The 22,868-nt window shown below is 42.4% G+C and overlaps 1 protein-coding gene across 1 annotated transcript in view; it reads right to left on the reverse strand.

Annotated features, from left to right (window-relative positions):
- Positions 1-2,406: 2,406 nt before the first annotated feature.
- The window catches only part of LOC141172028 (uncharacterized), a 30,228-nt gene continuing 9,766 nt past the window's right edge, over positions 2,407-22,868 (reverse strand). Inside the window, exons 3-5 of the mRNA XM_073655807.1 lie at positions 17,605-17,760; positions 7,704-7,850; positions 2,407-4,905 (exon numbers count right to left, since the gene is read on the reverse strand). Coding sequence (XP_073511908.1) covers positions 4,766-4,905; positions 7,704-7,850; positions 17,605-17,760 — 443 coding nt within the window. The 3' untranslated portion in view covers positions 2,407-4,765. The remainder of the gene's footprint in view (positions 4,906-7,703; positions 7,851-17,604; positions 17,761-22,868) is intronic.

The following is a 22,868-nucleotide window of genomic DNA, read 5'->3' on the forward strand; positions in this document are numbered from 1 at the left end:
TGAGCTAGTACAGCCATGAGTCTTCTTGGGAATGATGCAACAAGTGTGTCACAGCTGGATTTGGGGATCCTCTGCAATTCTTCCCTCCAGATTCTCTCCAGTTCCGTCAGGTTGGATGGTGAACGTTGGTGGACAGCCATTTTCTGGTCTCTCCAGAGATGCTCAATTGGGCTTAGGTCAGGGCTCTGGCTGGGCCAGTTAAGAATGGTCACAGAGTTGTTCTGAAGCCACTCCTTTGTTATTTTAGCTGTGTGCTTAAGGTCCTTGTCTTGCTGGAAGGTGAACCTTCGGCAAAGTCTGAGGTCCAAAGCACTCTGGAAGAGGTTTTGATCCAGGATATCTCTGTACTTGGCAGCATTCATGTTTCCTTCAACTGCAATCAGTTGTCCTTTTCCTGCAGCTGAAAAACACCCGATAACATGATGCTGCCACCACCATGTTTCACTATTGGGATTGTATTGTGCAGGTGATGTGCAGTGCCTGGTTTTCTCCACACATACAGCTTATAATTATCACCAAAAAGTTCAATCTTGGTCTCATCAGACAAGAGAATCTTATTTCTCATAGTCTGGGAGTCCTTCATGTGTCTTTGAGCAAACTCTATGAGGGCTTTCATATGGCTTGCACTGAGGAGAGGCTTCCATTGGGCCACTCTGCCAAAAAGGCAAAACTGGTGGAGAGCTGCAATGATAGTTGACTTTGTGGAACTTTCTCCCATCTCTCTACTGCATCTCTGGAGCTCAGCCACAGTGATCTTGGGGTTCTTCTTTACCTCTATCACCAAGGCTCTTCTCCCACGATTGCTCAGTTTGCTGGACGGCCAGGTCTAGGAAGACTTCTGGTGGTCCCAAACTTCTTCCATTTAAGGATTATGGAGGCCACTGTGCTCTTAGAAACCTTGAGCAATGCATAAATTCTTTTGTAACCTTGGCCAGATCTGTGCCTTGCCACAATTCTGTCTCTGAGCTCTTTGGGCAGTTACTTTGAGCTCATGATTCTCATTTGGTCTGACATGCACTATGAGCTATGAGGTCTTATATAGACAGGTGTGTTCCTTTCCAAATCAAGTCCTATCAGTTTAATTAAACACAGCTGGACTCCAATGAAGGAGTAGAACCATCTCAAGGAGGATCACAAGGAAATGGACAGCATGTGACTTAAATATGAGTGTCTGAGCAAAGGGCTGAATACTTATGACCATGTGATATTTCAGTTTTTTCTTTTTTAATAAATGTGGAAAAACTTCTACATTTCCGTTTTTTTATCAGTCAAGATGGGGTGCAGAGTATATTTTAATGAGAAAAAAATGAACTTTTTCGAATTTACAAAGTGGCTGCAATGAAACAAAGAGTGAAAAATGTAAAGGGGTCTGAATACTTTCCGTACCCACTGTAGATAGATAATATATAGATAGATAGATAGATAGATAGATAGATAGAATCATAGGCGGATTGTAATGAGGGCAATCTGGTCTACCGCCCGGGGCCCCGGGCCATGGCCAGATTGCCCTCATTATAATATGTGTGGCGCCGCGGTACATACCGGCAGTCAGAGGCGGGGGGCCCCCGGACCGCTGCCCCGGCTGCTTCCTCTTTGGCCGGGCCAGCACTACACTTGTTAACTTCCCTGTGTGCTAGCCCAGCTACGTCACAGCTAGGAGACACGGCCATGTGCACGGCCGTGTCTGCTAGTGTGACGTCACCCAGTGCGCAACCTGCACTGCTGCACCGGAGAGGAGCTGGACGACTGGCGCCGAGCCGGGGGTGGTGAGTGAGTGTGTGAGTGTTGAGAGTGTGTGTGTGTGTGTGTGCAGGCAGATATCATTGTGTGATGTCTGTTTATATGTATTTTTGTGTTTCAAATGTGTTTATGTGTGTATGTATATGTCTGCATATATTTGTGTGTGTGCGTGACTGCGTGCGGCCTCCCGCTGTGTATAGATGGTGCTATGTGGCATCCCGCTGTGTATAGATGGCTACGTGCGGCCACCCGCTGTATATAGATGGCTAGGTGCGGCTTCCCGCTGTGTATAGATGACTACGTGTGGCCTCCCGCTGTGTGTAGATGGCTTTGCGCGGCCTCCCGCTGTGTATAGATGGCTATGTGTGGCCTCCTGTGGTGTATAGATGGCTACGTGCGGCCTCCCGCTGTGTATAGATGGCTACGTGCGGCCTCCTGCTGTGTATAGATGACTACGTGCGGGATCCCACTGTGTATATATGGCAACGTGGGGCCTCCCGCTGTGTATAGATGGCTACGTGTGGTCTCCTGCTGTGTTTAGATGGCACCGTGTGGCCTCCTGCTGTGTATAGATGACTACTTGCGGCCTCCTGCTGTGTAGAGATGACTACGTGCGGCCTCCCACTGTGTATAGATGGCACCGTGCGGCCTCCTGCTGTGTATAGATGACTACGTGCGGCCTCCCGCTGTGTATAGATGGCTACGTGCGGTATCCCGCTGTGTATAAATGGCTACGTGCGGCCTCCTGCTGTGTATAGATGGCTACGTGTGGCCTCCCGCTTTGAATAGATGAAGCCGTGCGGCATCCTGTTTTGTATTGATTGCGCCGTGCAGCCTCTCGCTGTGTATAGATGACTACCTGTGGCCTCCCGCTGTGTATACATGGCTATGTGTAGCCTCCCGCTATGTATAGATGGCCACGTGCGGCATCCTGTGGTGTATAGATGGCTACGTGCGGCATCCCGCTGTGTATAGATGGCTACGTGCGGCCTCCTGCTGTGTATAGATGGCTACGTGTGGCCTCCCGCTGTGTATAGATGGCGCCGTGCGGCATCCTGTTGTATTTAGATGGTGCCGTGCAGCCTCCCGCTGTGTATAGATGGCTACGTGTGGCCTCCCGCTGTGTATAGATGGCTACGTTCGGCCTCCCGCTGTGTATAGATGGCCACGTGTGGCCTCCCGCTGTGTATAGATGGCTACGTGCGGCCTCCCGTTGTGTATAGATGGCTACGTGCGGCCTCCCGCTGTGTATAGATGGTGCCGTGCGGCCTCCCGCTGTGTATAGATGGTTACGTGCGGCCTCCTGGTGTGTATAGGTGGCTAAGTGCGGCCTCCCGCTGTGTATAGATGGCCACGTGTGGCCTCCCGCTGTGTATAGATGGCTACGTGCGGCCTCCCGTTGTGTAAAGATGGCTGCGTGCGGCCACCCGCTGTATATAGATGGCTAGGTGCGGCCTCCCGCTGTGTATAGATCACTATGTGCGGCATCCCGCTGTGTATAGATGGCTACGTGAGGCCTCCTGCTGTGTATAGATGGCAACGTGTGGCCTTCTGCTGTGTATAGATGGTGCCGTGCGGCATCCTGTTGTATTTAGATGGTGCCGTGCAGCCTCCCGCTGTGTATAGATGGCTACGTGTGGCCTCCCGCTCTGTATATATGGCTACGTTCGGCCTCCCGCTGTGTATAGATGGCCACGTGTGGCCTCCCGCTGTGTATAGATGGCTACGTGCAGCCTCCCGTTGTGTATAGATGGCTACGTGCGGCCTCCCGCTGTGTATAGATGATGCCGTGCGGCCTCCCCCTGTGTATAGATGGCTACGTGCGGCCTCCTATTGTGTATAGATGGCTACGTGCGTCCTCCCGCTGTGTATAGATAGTGCCATGCGGCATCCTGCTGTGTGTAGATGGCGCCGTGCCGCCTCCCCCTGTGTATAGATGGCTACGTGTGGCCTCCCGCTGTGTATAGATGGCTGCGTGTGGCCTCCCGCTGTGTATAGATGGCTACGTGCAGCCTCCTGCTGTTGTATAGATGGCTACGTGCGGCCTCCTGCTGTGTATAGATGGCTACGTGCGGCCCCCTGCTGTGTATAGATGGCTACCTGTGCAATCCTGCTGTGTATAGATGGCTACGTGCGGTCACCTGCTGTGTATAGATGGCTATGTGTGGCCTTCTTCTGTGTTAAAATGGCAACGTGCGGTCTTCCACTGTGTATAGATGGCTACGTGCGGCCTCCTGCTGTGTATAGATGGCTGCGTGCGGCCTTCTTCTGTGTATAAATGGCTACGTGCGGGCTTCCACTGTGTATAGATGGCTGCGTGCGGCCTTCTGATGTGTATAGATGGCTACGTGCAGCCTCCTGCTGTGTATAGATGGCTACATGAGGCCTCCTGCTGTGTATAGATGGCTACTTGCGGCCTCCCGCTGTGTATAGGAGGATTGTGGCAGCTCATATTGTGTGTACGGTCTCATACTGTATATAGGGGATGTCAGCATACTTAATTGTGCTCAATATTAAGTCATACAATTAATGTAAAAAAATATATAATTAATATGTTAATATTGTACCAATATAATTTCACGTGAACTATCACATGATCTATCACAGGGGATCATGTGACATGTCACGTGATACATTAGGTGTGTGGTGGGGGGCCAGCACCTTCTAAACTGCCCGGCACCTTGCTACTCCTAATTTACCCCTGGATAGAATAGATAGATATTTGTGCTTATAACAATGAAGAGTATGTCACATTTCGGTTGATAGGTATAACTTTGAAGTGGTACTGTACCTTTACACTTTTTGTTTCCCCTAGGTGATCATGGGTTCCTTCAGTTTGTTCTAGCAATTTATTACAGAATAGACATTATTATTCCACATCGCCCATTTATAAATTCATCCTGAAGATTTTGATGCTACTCAAAGTATAATGCGAAATGATCAGACAACTCCTCTGTCTACAGTAAGAAGTGGCCTAGACTTTAATTGGAACAAGCTTGGGTCGGAGACAAAGCAGAAGCTCCTACTAGTGGGTGATTTTTACTGCGCTTCTACACGACAAACGTTTCGCATCTACTATTTTGGTTCCAGGTATAATTCTTTGTACCATAGAACAACCTCGTTGAGTGATGCATCCCATGAAAGAAAACTTGAAATTTGGATAGCCTGTCAAATAATAAAAAAAAAATGCCATTAGTGAGAATTTTTAAGTATAAAAAACACTAATGAGTTTATCATTGGACTGTAAATGTATTTCTACATGCTGGTTATTCAGATGAAAGGCCAACCGAGTCGTACATGGACAATGTAATCCGATTTTATTGGCACATAGAGGGGAATCCCAACTTTGAAACCCAACTCTATGGAATCTATATGCCCTCGAAGGGAGCGACCTAATTGAGCATCAAAGAAATATTCTGTCAGACCGAGCTGGCTGTCAATCAACAACTGTAGGCAGGGTCTTATCTTGGTGCTCAAGGCCATAGAAGCCAGGAAAAGACCGGCCCCCAGGCCGCCCTGAAGAACAAGCATGTTCCTGATTACAGAGAGACAGCCAGCCAGAGAGAGAGAGAGACAAACAGCAAGAGAGATAGAGAGATAACCAGAGAGAAAGAGAGAGACAGCGATCCAGAGAGAGAAAGCCAGAGAGAGAGAGAGACAGCCAGAGAGAGGCAGCCAGCCAGAGAGAGAGAGAAAGCCAGCTAGAGAGAGACAGCAAGGGAAAGAGAGAGACAGCAAGAGAGAGACAGCCAGAGAGAGAGACAACCAGTGAGAGATAGCCAGAGAGAGAGAGACAGCCAGAGGGAGAGACATCCAGAGAGAGAGACAGCCAAAGAGAGAGAGACAGCCAGAGAGAGACAGCCAGCCTGAGAAAAAGAGACAGCTAGCCAGAGAGTGAGAGAGCTAGCCAAAGAGAGAGGCAGCTAGCCAGAAAGAGAGAGACAGAGAGCAAGAAACAGCTTGACAGAGAGACAAGAGAGAGACAGCCAGAGAGATAGACAGCCATAAAGAGAGAGATAGACAGCCAGTGACCCTCTCTCTTTCTGTCTCTGTCTTTCTCTGTTTTTCTCTCTGGCTGTTTCTCTCTCTGGCTGGCTGTCTCTCATAGAATCATAGAATGTTAGAGTTAGAAGGGACCTTGAGGGTCATCGTGTCCAACTCCCTCAATGCAAGATTCACTAAACCTTCTCAGACAGATATCTGTCCAGCCTCTGTTTGAAGACCTTCATTGAAGGAGAAGTCACCACTTCTCGTGGCACCCTGTCTCTCTCATTGGCTGACTATCTCTTGCTGGCTGTCTCTTTCTCTGGCTGGCTGTCTCTCTCTCTCTGTCTGGCTGTTTTTCTGGCTGTCTCTTTCTATAATGAGGAACATGCTTGTGCTTTGGGGCGGCCTGTGGGCAGGTCTTTTCTTGGTTTCTCTGGCCTACAGCACCAGGATAAGACCCTGCCAGCACTCTGTCCCCAAGCACAAACAAATTGTTAACTGAAAACTTCAAACACTGATTACTCATGTACCACAAAAGGGATCTCTTCACCTCAGGTATCAATTTAATCAGTGTAACAGTCCCAACATGACACTGCCTGTAGTTTACTTAGAAAAATCCTGCTGGCACATTCTCTTTAATTAAAATGTACTTTGTTTGTGGAAAAACCCATTTAAATCCTCTTGTTTTATAAAGCCTATAATGACAAAAGTATGTTCAAGGAGTTATACCTTTATTGGCTAACCAAAAAAATTATATTTGCTAGCTTTTCTGGTTAGCCAATAAAGGGATCACTTCCAGAATACTTTTGTTATTTTTTGGGCATAAAAGTATTTACATTGAATTTTCTGGCTAACAAGGTACCACAATATAATTTTTTAATTTTTTATTGTACATCATAAAGACTATTATTAAATTATGGTCAAGTGCAAAGCCAAGAATAAGGCAAGGCCAATTTTGTGATATGGGTAACTGTACGATAAGATGTCTTCCCATAGACACATTGTATAATAATCTAGGATGTTTCCCATTAAAGGAAACCAGAAAGGTCCACCATGCCCTCCAACCCACCTAGACCTCTTTTTAAATTTTGTGTTTCTTATGCTAATTAGGCCATTGACTAGTGGGTGTGATAACATGATTTGCAAGAGCTGTGCATGTTATCACATTGTGAGGATGACAAGCCTCCGAAGTCAGGAAGCGTATGCCCGGCTTCAGAGGAAAAATTATATGAGTGAAGAAAGCCACATGCATGACCAAAGAAAGCCACACATGCGCAAATCATGTTATCAGGCCTGTGAGGCCTGACTAGTCTATGGAAAACAATGCCATATTTTTGTAGCTGTTTTGATTCTGACCCAATAGTCAGACATGCCGGATCAACAGTGAGGCTGAATTAAGAGATTAAGCCCTCCAATATTACATTATTATATCCATATGAGATAAGAAGCATAAGATCTTTGAGCGGAGACTGCAAGACTTGATAACTCTAAACAAAGTATAAGATAGAGAAAGGTCAGGAATCTAGAGTATGTAGAGCAGAGAGGAAAAAAATTAACCCTTCTATATAATTAGTCAAAGGCCTAATTAGCATATGAAATGCAAAGTTTATTAAGACTTTTTTTCAACATGGATCTAAGTGTTTTTAACATTATAGAGGACTTGTTAGGCAGGGCATTTTGCAACAAATAGTATAATACTGGTGTGTAAGAGGGCATTGGGGACCTTTCAGGTTCCCTTTAAGAAAAATGTGATACAGACAAAGCGTTCTGTCACCTATGTTGAAAATTTCCAATATTTCAGAAAGGGCCATCTAAGACATCAAGTTTTTGGGAGTTTGGATGACATAGACCACTAAGTAGACATTACTACATCTTGAACATGGCCCATATTTTAGCTAACCACCACTTCATTGAGGGAACACCTTGTCTGTAACGCTTGGGTTCCAATATATTCTCTATGTATCTTAGGTTATTACCTTCTTTATGCAGTGTTGCCGCAAAGTCAATGCACTCAATTTCGTTTCCTCTACATTCAATGTAGCCTTTGTACATGCAGTCATAGGAATTGTATTCATAGCAGACAGGGCAGATTAATTTATTCAGCGTTGAATTATATGGAGGTACTAAGAGTAAAGACAGTACCACGTGAGCACAAATGCAATATTTAATTTTTATATTAAAGAATCACTCCCATCAAAGTTTTCATCCTCTTAATATACAGTATTGTAGTCATTATAATATACAGCACTGTGTACTTACAATTGCTTATTTTGCCTTTCTACCCAGCTAATTCTTCTCTTTTCTATTAGGCCTACCTCATCACATGATTAAAAACTGACTAGCTTAATCCATTTAAGCTCTATGTAGAAACAGGAGGTCAATTTTGCCTGTATGAGTCAGAAGTCACTGCAAAAGTCCCTGGCAGGGGGAGGAGCAGAGCAGCTTGGTCAGGAATTGAAGAGGGGAATTATTCATGCAGGGACAAGAGACTTCCTTTTTCTACATATAGCAGAGAAAAGAGAATAATTAGCTGGGTAGAAAGGGAAAATGAGCAATTGTAAATACACAGTGCTATATAATATGCTGACTGTAATGTATAAGAAGATAAAAACTTTGATGGGAGGAGGGCTTCTTTAATCTTCTAGCTGGTAAAGATGACAAATCTACTAATGAACTGCACTGTGGATCATCACAATTAGCAATAAATGAATATGCATTAAATTCAATGTAGCTATAATCAATTTTTTTTTTGCATAGCACAAAGAAGAATGATTGACTTACTAATACCGTAAGTGTGAGATAAAATCCCTAAACTAGCATCTTTCAAAGTGTTATTGCACGGAACATTCATGCAGGAGTCACAGAGTAGAGGAAGAATAAGCGTGTGACAAGTGAGAGGGGCGTTGAGTATAATATATATACTTCTTTATTTTTCAACCCCTCGTCTTATTTTTATGATCTGGCATTTTGAGAGACCTTCTAGAGTAATCAAATTCTTTTGCTAGACCTTCGTACACATTTAATTTGTATATTTGAAAAAACTTTCTGCACACGCGCCAGCCAAATTACAGCAAATTTGATAAATTTGAAATTCGTCACATTCGCTCATTCTAGCAAATAAGAAAAATACTGTAAAATAAAAAATAAAATCAACTACTAGTCCAAAATGTAAATACAGTGGAAAGTATTCAGACCCCTTTAAATGTTTCACTCTTTGTTTCATTGACGTCATTTGCTAAAATCTAAAAAGTTCATTTTTTTTCTCATTAAAGTACACTCTGCACCCCATCTTGACTGAAAAAAACAGAAATGTAGAAATTTTTGCAAATTTATTAAAAAAGAAAAACTGAATTATCATATGGTCATAAGTATCCAGACCCTTTGCTCAGTATTGAGTAGAAGCACACTTTTGAGCTAGTACAGCCATGAGTCTTCCTGGAAATGATGCATCAAGGTTGGATGGTGAATGATGGTGGACAGCCATTTTCAGCTCTCTCCAGAGATGCTCAATTGGGTTTAGGTCAGGGCTCTGGCTGGGCCAGTCAAGAATGGTCACAGAGTTGTTCTGAAGACACTCCTTTGTTATTTTAGCTGTGTGCTTAGGGTCATTGTCTTGTTGGAAGGTGAACCTTTGGCCAATTCTGAGGTCCAGAGCACTCTGGAAGAGGTTTTCATCCAGGATATCTCTGTACTTGGCCACATTCATGTTTCCTTCAATTGCAACAAGTCATCCTGTCCCTACAGCTGAAAAACACCGCCATAGCATGATGCTGCCACCACCATGTTTCACTATTGGGATTGTACTGGGCAGGTGATGTGCAGTGCCTGGTTTTCTCCACACATACCACTTAGAATTATCACAAAAAAGTTCTATCTTCGTCTCATCAGACCAGAGAATCTTTTTTCTCATAGTCTGGGAGTCCTTCATGTGTTTTTGAGCAAACTCTATGCTGGCTTTCATATGTCTTGCACTGAGGAGAGGCTTCCGTTAGGCCACTCTGCCATAAAGGCCCGACTGGTGGAGGGCTGCAGTGATAGTTGACTTTGTGGAACTTTCTCCCATCTCCCTACTGCATCTCTGGAGCTCATCTTCTTTATCTCTCTTACCAAGGCTCTTCTCCCACGATTGCTTAGTTTGGCTGGAAAGCCAGGTCTAGGAAGACTTATGGTGGTCCCAAACTTCTTCCATTTAAGGATTATGGAGGCCACTGTGCTCTTAGGAACCTTGAACAATGCAGAAATGTTTTTGTAACCTTGGCCAGATCTGTGCATTGCCACAATTCTGTCTCTGAGCTCCTTGGGCAGTTCCTTTGAGCTCATGATTCTCATTTGGTCTGACATGCACTATGAGCTGTGAGGTCTTATATAGACAGGTGTGTGCCTTTCCAAATCAAGTCCTATCAGTTTAATTAAACACAGCTGGACTCAAATGAAGGAGTAGAACCATCTCAAGGAGGATCACAAGGAAATGGACAGCATGTGACTTAAATATGAGTGTCTGAGCAAAGGGTCTGAAAACTTATGACCATGTGATATTTCAGATTTTCTTTTTTAATAAATTTGCAAAAAGTAGAGTGTACTTTAACCCCTTTACCCCCGAGGGTGGTTTGCACGGGCCAATTTTTACAATTCTGACCACTGTCACTTTATGAGGTAATTACTCTGGAACGCTTCAACAGATCCCCCTGATTCTGATACTATTTTTTCGTGACATATTGTACTTCATGATAGTGGTAAAATTTCTTCGATATCACTTGCGTTTATTTGTGAAAAAAATGGAAATTTGGCGAAAATTTAGCAATTTTCAAAATTTGAATTTTTATGCCCTTAAATCAGAGAGATATGTCACACAAAAAAGTTAATAAATAACATTTCCCACATGTTTACTTTACATCAGCACAATTTTGGAACCAAAATTTTTTTTTGCTAGGAAGCTATAAGGGTTAAAAGTTGATCAGCAATTTCTCATTTTTCCAACAAAATTTACAAAACCATTTTTTTAGTGACCACATCACATTTGAAGTAACTTTGAGGGGTCTATATGACAGAAAATACCCAAAAGTGACACCATTCTAAAAACTGCATCCCTCAAGGTGCTCAAAACCACAGCCAAGAACTTTATTAACCCTTCAGGTGCTTCACAGGAATTTTTGGAATGTTGAAGAAAAAAATGAACATTTAACTTTTTTCACAAAAATGTTAATTTAGACCCAATTTTTTTTATTTTCGCAGGGGTAACAGGAAAAAATGGACCCCATTGTTGTGCAATTTCCCCTGGGCACGCAGATACCCCATATGTTGGGACAAAACCACTGTTTGGGCGCACAGCAGGGCTCGGAAGGGAAGGAGCACCATTTGACTTTTTGATTGTAAAATTTGCTTTAATAATTAGCGCACGCCATGTTGTTTTTGGAGATCCCCTGATATGCCTAAACAGTGGAAACCCCCCACAAGTGACCCCATTTTGGAAACTAGACCCCCCTGGGAACTTATCTAGATGGGTGGTGAGCATTTTGAGCCCCCAGGTGCTTCACAAATTAATATGTAAAAATGAAAAAGTATTTTTTTTTTCACTTTTTCATTTTTACGAATCAATTTGTGAAGCACCTGGGGGTTCCAAGTGCTCACTATGCATCTAGATAGGTGCATTGGGGGGTCTAGTTTCCAAAATGGGGTCACTTGTGGGGGAGCTCCAATGTTTAGACACACAGGGGCTCTCCAAACGCAACATGGTGTCCGCTAACAAATTGAATGGAATATCCGCTCAAATTGTTAGCGGACACCATGTTGCGTTTGGAAAGCCCCTGTGTGCCTAAACATTAGAGCTGCCCCACAAGTGACCCCATTTTGGAAACTAGACCCACCAATGCACCTATCTAGATGCATAGTGAGCACTTGCAATCCCCAAGTGCTTCACAAATTGATTCGTAAAAATTAAAAAGTGGAAAAAAAAATAATTTTTCATTTTTACGAATCAATTTGTGAAGCACCTGGGGGTTCCAAGTGCTCACTATGCAACTAGATAGGTGCCTTGGCAGTCTAGTTTCCAAAATGGGGTCACTTGTGGGGGAGCTCCAATGTTTAGACACACAGGGGCTCTCCAAACTCGACATGGTTCCAATTTGTTAGCGGACACCATGTCACGTTTGGAGAGCCCCTGTGTGCCTAAACATTGGAGCTCCCCCACAAATGACCCCATTTAGGAAACTAGACCCCCCAAGGCACCTATCTCAATGCATAGTGAGCACTTGGAATCCCCAGGTGCTTCACAAATTGATTCATAAAAATGAAAAAGTGGAAAAAAAAATAATTTTTCATTTTAACGAATCAATTTGTGAAGCACCTGGGGGTTCCAAGTGCTCACTATGCAACTAGATAGGTGCCTTGGGGGGTCTAGTTTCCAAAATGGGGTCACTTGTGGGGAAGCTCCAATGTTTAGACACACAGGGGCTCTCCAAGCGCAACATGGTGTCCGCTAACAAATTGAATGGAAAATCCGCTCAAATTGTAAGCGGACACCATGTTGCGTTTGGAGAGCCCCTGTGTGCCTAAACATTGGAGCTCCCTCACAAGTGACCCCATTTTGGAAACTAGACCCCTCAAGGATTTTATGAAGGGGTATAGTGAACATTTTAAACCCAGAGGTGTGACACAGAATTTGATAACATTAGGTCATCATATTGAATAAGTTGTCATTTGTCTTGAGCACAAAAACTCGCTACTTGAGTTTGCATCAGGTACTTGGGTATGCACCATGTACTGCGTATGCTCGAGTGACATGCTCGAGTCCCTGCCTCGCATGTTTCATGGTTATTAGACAGCCAAAAGAAAACATGCGGGGATCGCTCGTGCATGGCAGGCAATCCCTGCAAAGTTATTTTCGCCGCGAAGCATATGGGGCGGAGACTCGAGCATGTCACTCAAATACCCACGATACTCAATGCATAACAGAGCACCCGATGCAAACTCAAGTAGCGAGCACTTGCGCTCAACACTAGTCGCCATATCGCCATCTTTTTTTCTTACTTTTGAAAAAAATCCCAACCCCATGACAACCCTAACCCCAACCCTAACCCCAACCCCAGCCCAACCCTAACCCCAGCCCAACCCTAACCCTAGCCCTAACCCTAACCCGAGAGTTTATTTTTTACGCCGTTCCTCGTGCGGTATAAGTGATTAGACGACTTTATTCTTCGGGTCGGTGCGATTACAGCGATACCAGAATCATATGGGGTTTTCATGATTGACAGCTGTCACACACTAAAAGACGCATTTTTTTGTAAAATCTAGTTTTTGCATCGCCATATTTTGAGAGCTATAATTTTTCCAGATTTTGGCAGACAGTCATGTGATGGCTCGTTTTTTGCGGGATGAGTTGATGTTTTTATTGGTGCCATTTTCAGGCGCTTGACATTTTTTGATCGCTTTTTATTCCGATTTTTGGGAGGCAGAATAAACAAAAACCAACAATTCAGGAACTGTTTTTTTTTTTTTCTTATTCTGTTCGGCGTATGGTAAAATTGATAAGGCAGCTTTATTCTTTGGGTCAGTACGTTTACAGCGGTACCACATTTATATAGTTTTTCTATGTTTTGGTGCTTTTACACAATAAAAGCTATTTTATAGAAATAAATATTTTTTAGCATTGCTTTATTCTGAGAGCTATAACTTTTTATTTTTCTGCTGATGGAGCTGTATGGCAGCTTGATTTTTGCGCGACGAGATGATGTTTTCAGCGGTAGTATTTTTATGTATATTCGTCTTTTTGATCGCGTGTTATTCCATTTTTTGTTTGGCAGTATGGTGATAAAGCATTGTTTTTTGCTTCGTTTTTTATTTATTTTTTTTACCGTGTTCACTAAAGGGGTTAACTAGTGGGACAGTTTTTTAGGTCAGGTCGTTCCGGACGCGGCGATACCAAATATGTGTACTTTTATTGTTTTTTTTTTTTTTTCATAATATTTATTGATGGGTACATTATATTTTTATTTTTGGTGGATTATTTTTTTTATTTTTTTTTAAATATTTTTATAATTTTTTTTTTTTCACTTTCTGACAGTTTTTTTAACTTGTTTACTTTGTCCTCTGGGACTTTAACTTTTTTTCTCTGATCGCCTGCATGGCACAGGAATGGAGCACCATCCCTGTGCCGTGCAGGCTGTCAGCGCTGGACAGGGAGAAGATAATTTGCAAATGCACTGCGCATGTCCAAAAAATCTTCCTGCTGTCTGGTAACCCGGATGTTGTCATGACGACATCGGGTCGTCATGGCAACAACCTGGAAGCCGCGGCAGACATCGCTGAAGGCCGGAAGAGGAGGTGATCACCTCCCCTTAGCCACAGCAATGCTGCGATCGACTTCGAACGCAGCATTGCAGGAGTCAATGTGCCGGGAGCGGTGCGTGACCGCTACCTGCACATAGCAACGGGTGTCAGCTATGACAATCAGCTGACACCCGGCGGCGATCGCGCCCGCACAGCTTGTGTGCGAGCGCGATCGCGATGACGTACTAATATGGCACAGGCTTTTAGAGCCCAGTGCACAAACGCGTATTAGTACGTCATGGGTTGTAAAGGGGTTAATGAGAAAAAAATACAATTTTTAGAATTTACCAAATGACTGCAATGAAACAAAGAATTAAAAATTTAAAGGGGTCTGAAAACTTTCCGTACCCACTGTATATATATATATATAAATATATATATATATATATATATACAGTACACACCAAAAGTTTGGACACACCTTCTCATTTAAAGATTTTTCTGTATTTTCATGACTTTGACAATTGTACGTTCACACTGAAGCCATCAAAACTATGAATTAACACATGTGGAATTATATACTTAACCAAAAAGTGTGAAACAACTGAAAATATGTCTTATATTCTAGGTTCTTCAAAGTAGCCACCTTTTACTTTGATGACTGCTTTGCACACTCTTGGCATTCTCTTGATGAGCTTCAAGAGGTAGTCACCGGAAATGGTTTTCACTTCACAGGTGTGCCCTGTCAGGTTTAATAAGTGGGATTTCTTGCCTTATAAATGGGGTTGGGACCATCAGTTGTGTTGTGCAGTAGTCAGGTGGATACACAGCTGATAGTCCTACTGAATAGACTGTTAGAATTTGTATTACGGCAATAAAAAAAGCAGCTAAGTAAAGAAAAATGAGTGGCTATGATTACTTTAAGAAATGTAGGTCAGTCAGTCTGAAAAAATGGGCAAACTTTGAATGTGTCCCCAAGTGCAGTTGCAAAAACCATCAAGCGCTACAAAGAAACTGGCTCACATGCGGCCCGCCCCAGGAAAGGAAGACCAAGAGTCACCTCTGCTTTTGAGGATAAGTTTATCCGAGTCACCAGCCTCAGAAAGCGCAGGTTAACAGCAGCTCAGATTAGAGAACAGGTCAATGCCACACAGAGTTCTAGCAGCAGACACATCTCTTCAACAACTGTTAAGAGGAGACAGGCAACAAGCAGAAGAGACTTGTTTGGGCTAAAGAACACAAGGAATGGACATTAGACCAATGGCAATCTGTCCTTTGGTCTGATGAGTCCAAATTTGAGATCTTTGCTTTCAACTACCGTGTCTTTGAAGAACCTAGAATATAAGACATATTTTCAGTTGTTTCACACTTATTGGTTTAGTATATAATTCCACATGTGTTAATTCATAGCTTTGATGCCTTCAGTGTGAATGTGCAATTTTCAAAGTCATGAAAATACAGAAAAATCTTTAAATGAGAAGGTGTGTCCAAACTTTTGGTCTGTACTGTATATATATATAAGTTTGGACACACCTTCTCATTTAAAGATTTTTCTGTTTTTTCGTGACTATGAAAACTGTACATTCACACTGAAGGCATCAAAACTATGAATTAACACATGTGGAATTACATACTTAACAAAAAAGTATGAAACAATTGAAAATATCTCTTATATTCTAGGTTCTTCAAAGTAGCCACCTTTTGCTTTGATGACTGCTTTGCACACTCTTGGCATTCTCTTGATGAGCTTTAAGAGGTAGTCACCGGAAATGGTCTTCCAACAATCTTGAAGGAGTTCCCAGAGATGCTTAGCTCTTGTTGGCCCTTTTGCCTTCACACTGCGGTCCAGCTCACCCCAAACCATCTTGATTGGGTTCATGTCTGGTGACTGTGGAGTCCAGGTCATTTGGCGTAGCACCCCATCACTCTCCTGCTTGGTCAAATAGCCCTTACACAGCCTGGAGGTGTGTTTGGGGTCATTGTCCTGTTGAAAAATAAATGATGGTCCAACTAAACGCAAACAGAATGGAATAGCATGCCGCTGCAAGATGCTGTGGTAGCCATGCTGGTTCAGTATGCCTTCAATTTTGAATAAATCCCCAACAGTGTCACCAGCAAAGCACCCTCACACCATCCCACCTCCTCCTCCATGCTTCATGGTGGGAACCAGGCATGTAGAGTCAATCCGTTCACCTTTTCTGCATTGAACAAAGACACGGTGGTTGGAACCAAAGATCTCACATTTGGACTCATCAGACCAAAGCACAGATTTCCACTGGTCTAATGTCCATTCATTGTGTTCTTTAGCCCAAACAAGTCTCTTCTGCTTGTTGCTTGTCCTTAGCAGTGGTTTCCTAGCAGCTATTTTACCATGAAGGCCGGCTGCACAAAGTCTCCTCTTAACAGTTGTTGAAGAGATGTGTCTGCTGCTAGAACTCTGTGTGGCGTTGACCTGGTCTCTAATCTGAGCTGCTGTTAACCTGCACTTTCTGAGGCTGGTGACTCGGATAAACTTATCCTCAGAAGCAGAGGTGACTCTTGGTCTTCCTTTCCTGGGGCGGTCCTCATGTGAGCCAGTTTCTTTGTAGCGTTTGATGGCTTTTGCAACAGCACTTGGGCACACTTTCAAAGTTTTCCCAATTTTTCGGATTGACTGACCTTCATTTCTTAAAGTAATGATGGCCACTCGTTTTTCTTTACTTAGTTGACTTTTTCTTGCCGTAATACAAATTCTAACATTCTATTCAGTAGGACTATCAGCTGTGTATCCACCAGACTTCTGCACAACACAACTGATGGTCCCAACCCCATTTATAAGGCAAGAAATCCCACTTATTAAACCTGACAGAGCACACCTGTGAAGTAAAAACCATTTCTGGTGAATACCTCTTGAAGCTCATCAAGAGAATGCCAAGAGTGTTCAAAGCAGTCATCAAAGCAAAAGGTGGCTACTTTGAAGAACTTAGAATATAAGACATATTTTCAGTTGTTTCACACTTTTTTGTTAAGTATATAATTCCACATGTAATTCATAGTTTTGATGCCTTCAGTGTGAATGTACAATTTTCATATTCATGAAAATACAGAAAAACTTTAAATGAGAATGTGTGTCGAAACTTTGGGTCTGTACTGTACATAAATAAAACTAGGGCTCGTGCACTTGACCGTGTTTTTGGTCCGAGTGTGATCTCTGATGAAACATTAGATCACACTCGGGCCAATGTTGCTCTATGGGGCCGTGCACATGCCTAAATTTTTCCTTGCACTGAGCCCAGTCAAGGAAAAAACTGTAGTGTAGTTGGATCTGATTATAGGATCGCACTTGGCCAAGCAAGTCAATGAGTGCGTAAAATACATCAGACTGCAGTTGGATGATGTCCGATTTTCACAGATTTGCAGAATGAGAAGATAAAGTTATTTTTTCCCATCTTCTCCCCATCCAAGAAAATTGTATCACACTCTGAGCAAACTCTGATTAGAGTGTGATTTGCATAATCATCCCATTCTCTTTGATGACAGAAAATAGGGCTGTGTGACCATAAATCTAGATGTTACAGAATTAATCATTATTAGTTTTGTTTAAGCAATGTTCTCATGAGATCTAGCACTTACTTTTTGCCTTGCATTTATTGCAGTCATTCGACGAACAGCACTTGGTTATAATACGCGCCTGTTTATTCCCACGGCCACTATTCATGACAAAATCCCGGTTACATAAATGCTCGTCGTCATTACAGGCACGTGAAAACGATTTGTAAACATCATTACCTACATGAAGAAAGGTGAAAAAAAATATCACTTTGAGCTACTTGGGTGTTCCTGAGTAGAGATGAGCGTTGTTCTACTCGAACTGTTCGCCAATCTCAAATTCGAGCTGTTTTGGGCGGTGTTCGAGCCGTTCGGCGAACACGAACAATTTGAGAAAAATTCGGCTGTCCGAGGTTATGTTCGATAACTGTTCATGCACCAAAATCATAACTGGATTTTTTCTCAGTAATGATGAAAATTAATGTTAATACGCAGTTTGAGTGTACAGCGGGGTGGGAGGAGGGGCAGGGGATGGATCTCTGCAGGAACAATGAAGATCTCCATTTTTTTTTCTCTTTCCCGCATTTGCAGTGGGGAGGTGCAATCTGTCAGCCTATCAGCAGCGCACACACGGAGCGAAGTGCTTTTTTTCACACAAGCAAGGGCATGTGTCATTGGCAGTGTATGTCACATGTCCTTGCCCTATAAGACCAAGCCATTTTCCCCGTCGCCACCATTTTCTCACTGCTGCAGCTGCGTGTTAGACGGCACCGCTGTTGCTGTGTGCGCTATACCTTGTTAATTTCAAGCCAATTTTCGCACAAATCTACAGATAGCTTGGGAGTAGGGAATAGTTGTGATTGCAGTCCTTTTAAGGACTAGGTTACAGCATTTCCTACGACTTTTATCAGGCAGGTCTGTGCTCTTAAATAGATAGATTGTGGGAGTAAAGACTAATTGTAATTGGAGTCCTTTTCAGGACTAGGTTACATCAGTTCCTATCAGTTTTTGCCAGGCAGGTCTGTGCCAGTGCTGTGCAAGTTTTTTTCACAGCATTTGGCTGAATCTAGCAAAGCTAATCCTTTTTGGCCTATTGCAGAGTGTGTTAGTCAGTGGAGTAGCCTACCTGTGTTGCAAGATATACCACCTGTGTAAAGAATACCAATTTTTTTACTGCACCTAGTGAAGTAAAATCTTTTGGGCATAACATCATTCTATTAGTCCATCTATACTGACCTCCATCAGGTTGCAAATTGAATATAATTTTTTTCTGCATCTACCTCTGAAAAAATATTTGGCCTTCTAGCTGTGTGTGGGACTTGTTCTATTAGTCCATCTATACTGACCTCCATAAGGTTGCAAACTGAATATAATTTTTTTCTGCATCTACCTCTGAAAAAATATTTGGCCTTCTAGCTGTGTGTGGGACTTGTTCTATTAGTCCATCTATACTGACCTCCATAAGGTTGCAAACTGAATATAATTTTTTTCTGCATCTACCTCTGAAAAAATATTTGGCCTTCTAGCTGTGTGTGGGACTTGTTCTATTAGTCCATCTATACTGACCTCCATAAGGTTGCAAACTGAATATAATTTTTTTCTGCATCTACCTCTGAAAAAATATTTGGCCTTCTAGCTGTGTGTGGGACTTGTTCTATTAGTCCATCTATACTGACCTCCATAAGGTTGCAAACTGAATATAATTTTTTTCTGCATCTACCTCTGAAAAAATATTTGGCCTTCTAGCTGTGTGTGGGACTTGTTCTATTAGTCCATCTATACTGACCTCCATAAGGTTGCAAACTGAATATAATTTTTTTCTGCATCTACCTCTGAATTAATATTTGGCCTTCTAGCTGTGTGTGGGACTTGTTCTATTAGTCCATCTATACTGACCTCCATAAGGTTGCAAACTGAATATAATTTTTTTCTGCATCTACCTCTGAAAAAATATTTGGCCTTCTAGCTGTGTGTGGGACTTGTTCTATTAGTCCATCTATACTGACCTCCATCAGGTTGCAAATTGAATATAATTTTTTTCTGCATCTAGCTCTGAAAAAATATTGGGCTTCTAGCTGTGTGTGGGACTTGTTGTACTAGTCCATCTATACTGACCTCCATCAGGTTGCAAACTGCATATATTATTTTCTTCATCTACCTCTGAAAAAATATTGGGCTTCTAGCTGTGTGTGGGACTTGTTCTATTAATCCATCTATACAGACCTCCATCAGGTTGCAAACTGAATATATTTTTTTCTGCATCTACCTCTGAAAAAATATTTGGCCTTCTAGCTGTGTGTGGGACTTGTTCTATTAGTCCATCTATACTGACCTCCATCAGGTTGCAAATTGAATATAATTTTTTTCTGCATCTAGCTCTGAAAAAATATTGGGCTTCTAGCTGTGTGTGGGACTTGTTGTACTAGTCCATCTATACTGACCTCCATCAGGTTGCAAGCTGCATATATTATTTTCTTCATCTACCTCTGAAAAAATATTGGGCTTCTAGCTGTGTGTGGGACTTGTTCTATTAATCCATCTATACAGACCTCCATCAGGTTGCAAACTGAATATATTTTTTTCTGCATCTACCTCTGAAAAAATATTGGGCTTCTAGCTGTGTGTGGGACTTGTTCTATTAATCCATCTATACAGACCTCCATCAGGTTGCAAACTGAATATATTTTTTTCTGCATCTACCTCTGAAAAAATATTTGGCCTTCTAGCTGTGTGTGGGACTTGTTCTATTAGTCCATCTATACTGACCTCCATAAGGTTGCAAACTGAATATAATTTTTTTCTGCATCTACCTCTGAAAAAATATTTGGCCTTCTAGCTGTGTGTGGGACTTGTTCTATTAGTCCATCTATACTGACCTCCATAAGGTTGCAAACTGAATATAATTTTTTTCTGCATCTACCTCTGAAAAAATATTTTGCCTTCTAGCTGTGTGTGGGACTTGTTCTATTAGTGCATCTATACTGACCTCCATCAGGTTGCAAATTGAATATAATTTTTTTCTGCATCTAGCACTGAAAAAATATTGGGCTTCTAGCTGTGTGTGGGACTTGTTGTACTAGTCCATCTATACTGACCTCCATCATTTTGCAAACTGAATATATTTTTTTCTTCATCTACCTCAGAAAAAATATTGGGCTTCTAGCTGTGTGTGGGACTTGTTCTATTAATCCATCTATACAGACCTCCATCAGGTTGCAAACTGAATATATTTTTTTCTGCATCTACCTCTGAAAAAATATTGGGCTTCTAGCTGTGTGTGGGACTTGTTCTATTAATCCATCTATACAAACCTCCATCAGGTTGCAAAGTGAATATATTTTTTTCTGCATCTACCTCTGAAAAAATATTGGGCTTCTAGCTGTGTGTGGGACTTGTTGTATTAGTCCATCTATACTGACCTCCATAAGGTTGCAAACTGAATATAATTTTTTTCTGCATCTACCTCTGACAAAATATTTGGCCTTCTAGCTGTGTGTAGGACTTGTTCTATTAGTCCATCTATACTGACCTCCATAAGGTTGCAAACTGAATATAATTTTTTTCTGCATCTACCTCTGAAAAAATATTTGGCCTTCTAGCTGTGTGTGGGACTTGTTCTATTAGTCCATCTATACTGACCTCCATAAGGTTGCAAACTGAATATAATTTTTTTCTGCATCTACCTCTGAAAAAATATTTGGCCTTATAGCTGTGTGTGGGACTTGTTCTATTAGTCCATCTATACTGACCTCCATAAGGTTGCAAACTGAATATAATTTTTTTCTGCATCTACCTCTGAAAAAATATTTGGCCTTCTAGCTGTGTGTGGGACTTGTTCTATTAGTCCATCTATACTGACCTCCATAAGGTTGCAAACTGAATATAATTTTTTTCTGCATCTACCTCTGAAAAAATATTTGGCCTTCTTGCTGTGTGTGGGACTAGTTCTATTAGTCCATCTATACTGACCTCCATAAGGTTGCAAACTGAATATAATTTTTTTCTGCATCTACCTCTGAGAAAATATTTGGCCTTCTAGCTGTGTGTGGGACTTGTTCTATTAGTCCATCTATACAGACCTCCATAAGGTTGCAAACTGAATATAATTTTTTTCTGCATCTACCTCTGAAAAAATATTTGGCCTTCTAGCTGTGTGTGGGACTTGTTCTATTAGTCCATCTATACTGACCTCCATAAGGTTGCAAACTGAATATATTTTTTTCTGCATCTACCTCTGAAAAAATATTGGGCTTCTAGCTGTGTGTGGGACTTGTTGTATTAGTCCATCTATACAGACCTTCATCAGGTTGCAAATTGAATATAATTTTTTTCTGCATCTAACCTAGCCAATAGTTTTGGCCTAATACCACAGTTTGGCCACTCAGCTCTGCTCGGTTCCCATCCATTGTTTTTTTGTGCAAACAACTCCAGAGTTGTGAATTAGTTAACCACCAAAATGAGTGGAAAAAGGCCTGCTGCTGGTGGAAAGGGGAATAGGCATGTTGGGAAGGGGAAAAAAGGTTGTGTCCGTGGGGTAGGTGTTAAAGCAACAGTAACATTTGCAGAAGAAAGACCATCTTCCAGCCAAACTAAAATGTCTACTTCTTTTAACGGACAATGTGATAAGATCCCTTTCTTATGGCCACGCCAATCGCTACAAATTCCAGATGAGGCACAAAAACAGCAGGTGCTTCAACGGATATCAAGTGCTCCTTTAAGTGGGCTCTCCTCCACATCAACTTCAACATCACAAATACTCCAGTCCTCAAAGGTGTCACCCCAATCGCACTTGCTTCCTCACAGCTCCCAAATCTCCAGCTGCCCGTCTGAGTATGAGGTAGAACAGATGGTTCAGTCTGCAGAGCTGTTTACTCATACTATAGCCTGGGAATCAGAGGTCGACTCCAGAGCTTCTGTGAATCCAGACGAGGAAATGATCTGCACTGATGCCCAGAATCTTTATGAGTCGGATCCAGGACCAGACGCAGAAGGTTCTGACCATAATGTAGACCCTCATTCCCAAACTGTAACTCCTGTTGGTGGAGACAATGAGGAAGACGATGATAAGGCTCAAATACCTGATTGGAGCGACAACTTTAGTTTTTTGTCAGGGCAGGAACAGGTTGGCTCTGAGGACGACGGGTGTGATAACGCACAGGGTGATGATGATGAGGTTGGAGATCCCACTTACTGTCAACCCACAGTCAGCCAAGAGATGAGGTCAGCAGAGGAGGTGGAGGAAGATGCTAGTGACGACGAGGTCAGGTTGCGCATTCCTGAACAGAGACGTAGTACTGGAAGCACGTCAACAACTGCATCCTCAAACACAACTCTGCCTCTCACCACAA

This window comes from Phyllobates terribilis, unplaced genomic scaffold (assembly GCF_046119375.1).
Source record: "Phyllobates terribilis strain yellow unplaced genomic scaffold, ASM4611937v1 Scaffold_12__6_contigs__length_324123572, whole genome shotgun sequence".
NCBI classification, from domain to species: Eukaryota; Metazoa; Chordata; class Amphibia; order Anura; family Dendrobatidae; genus Phyllobates; species Phyllobates terribilis.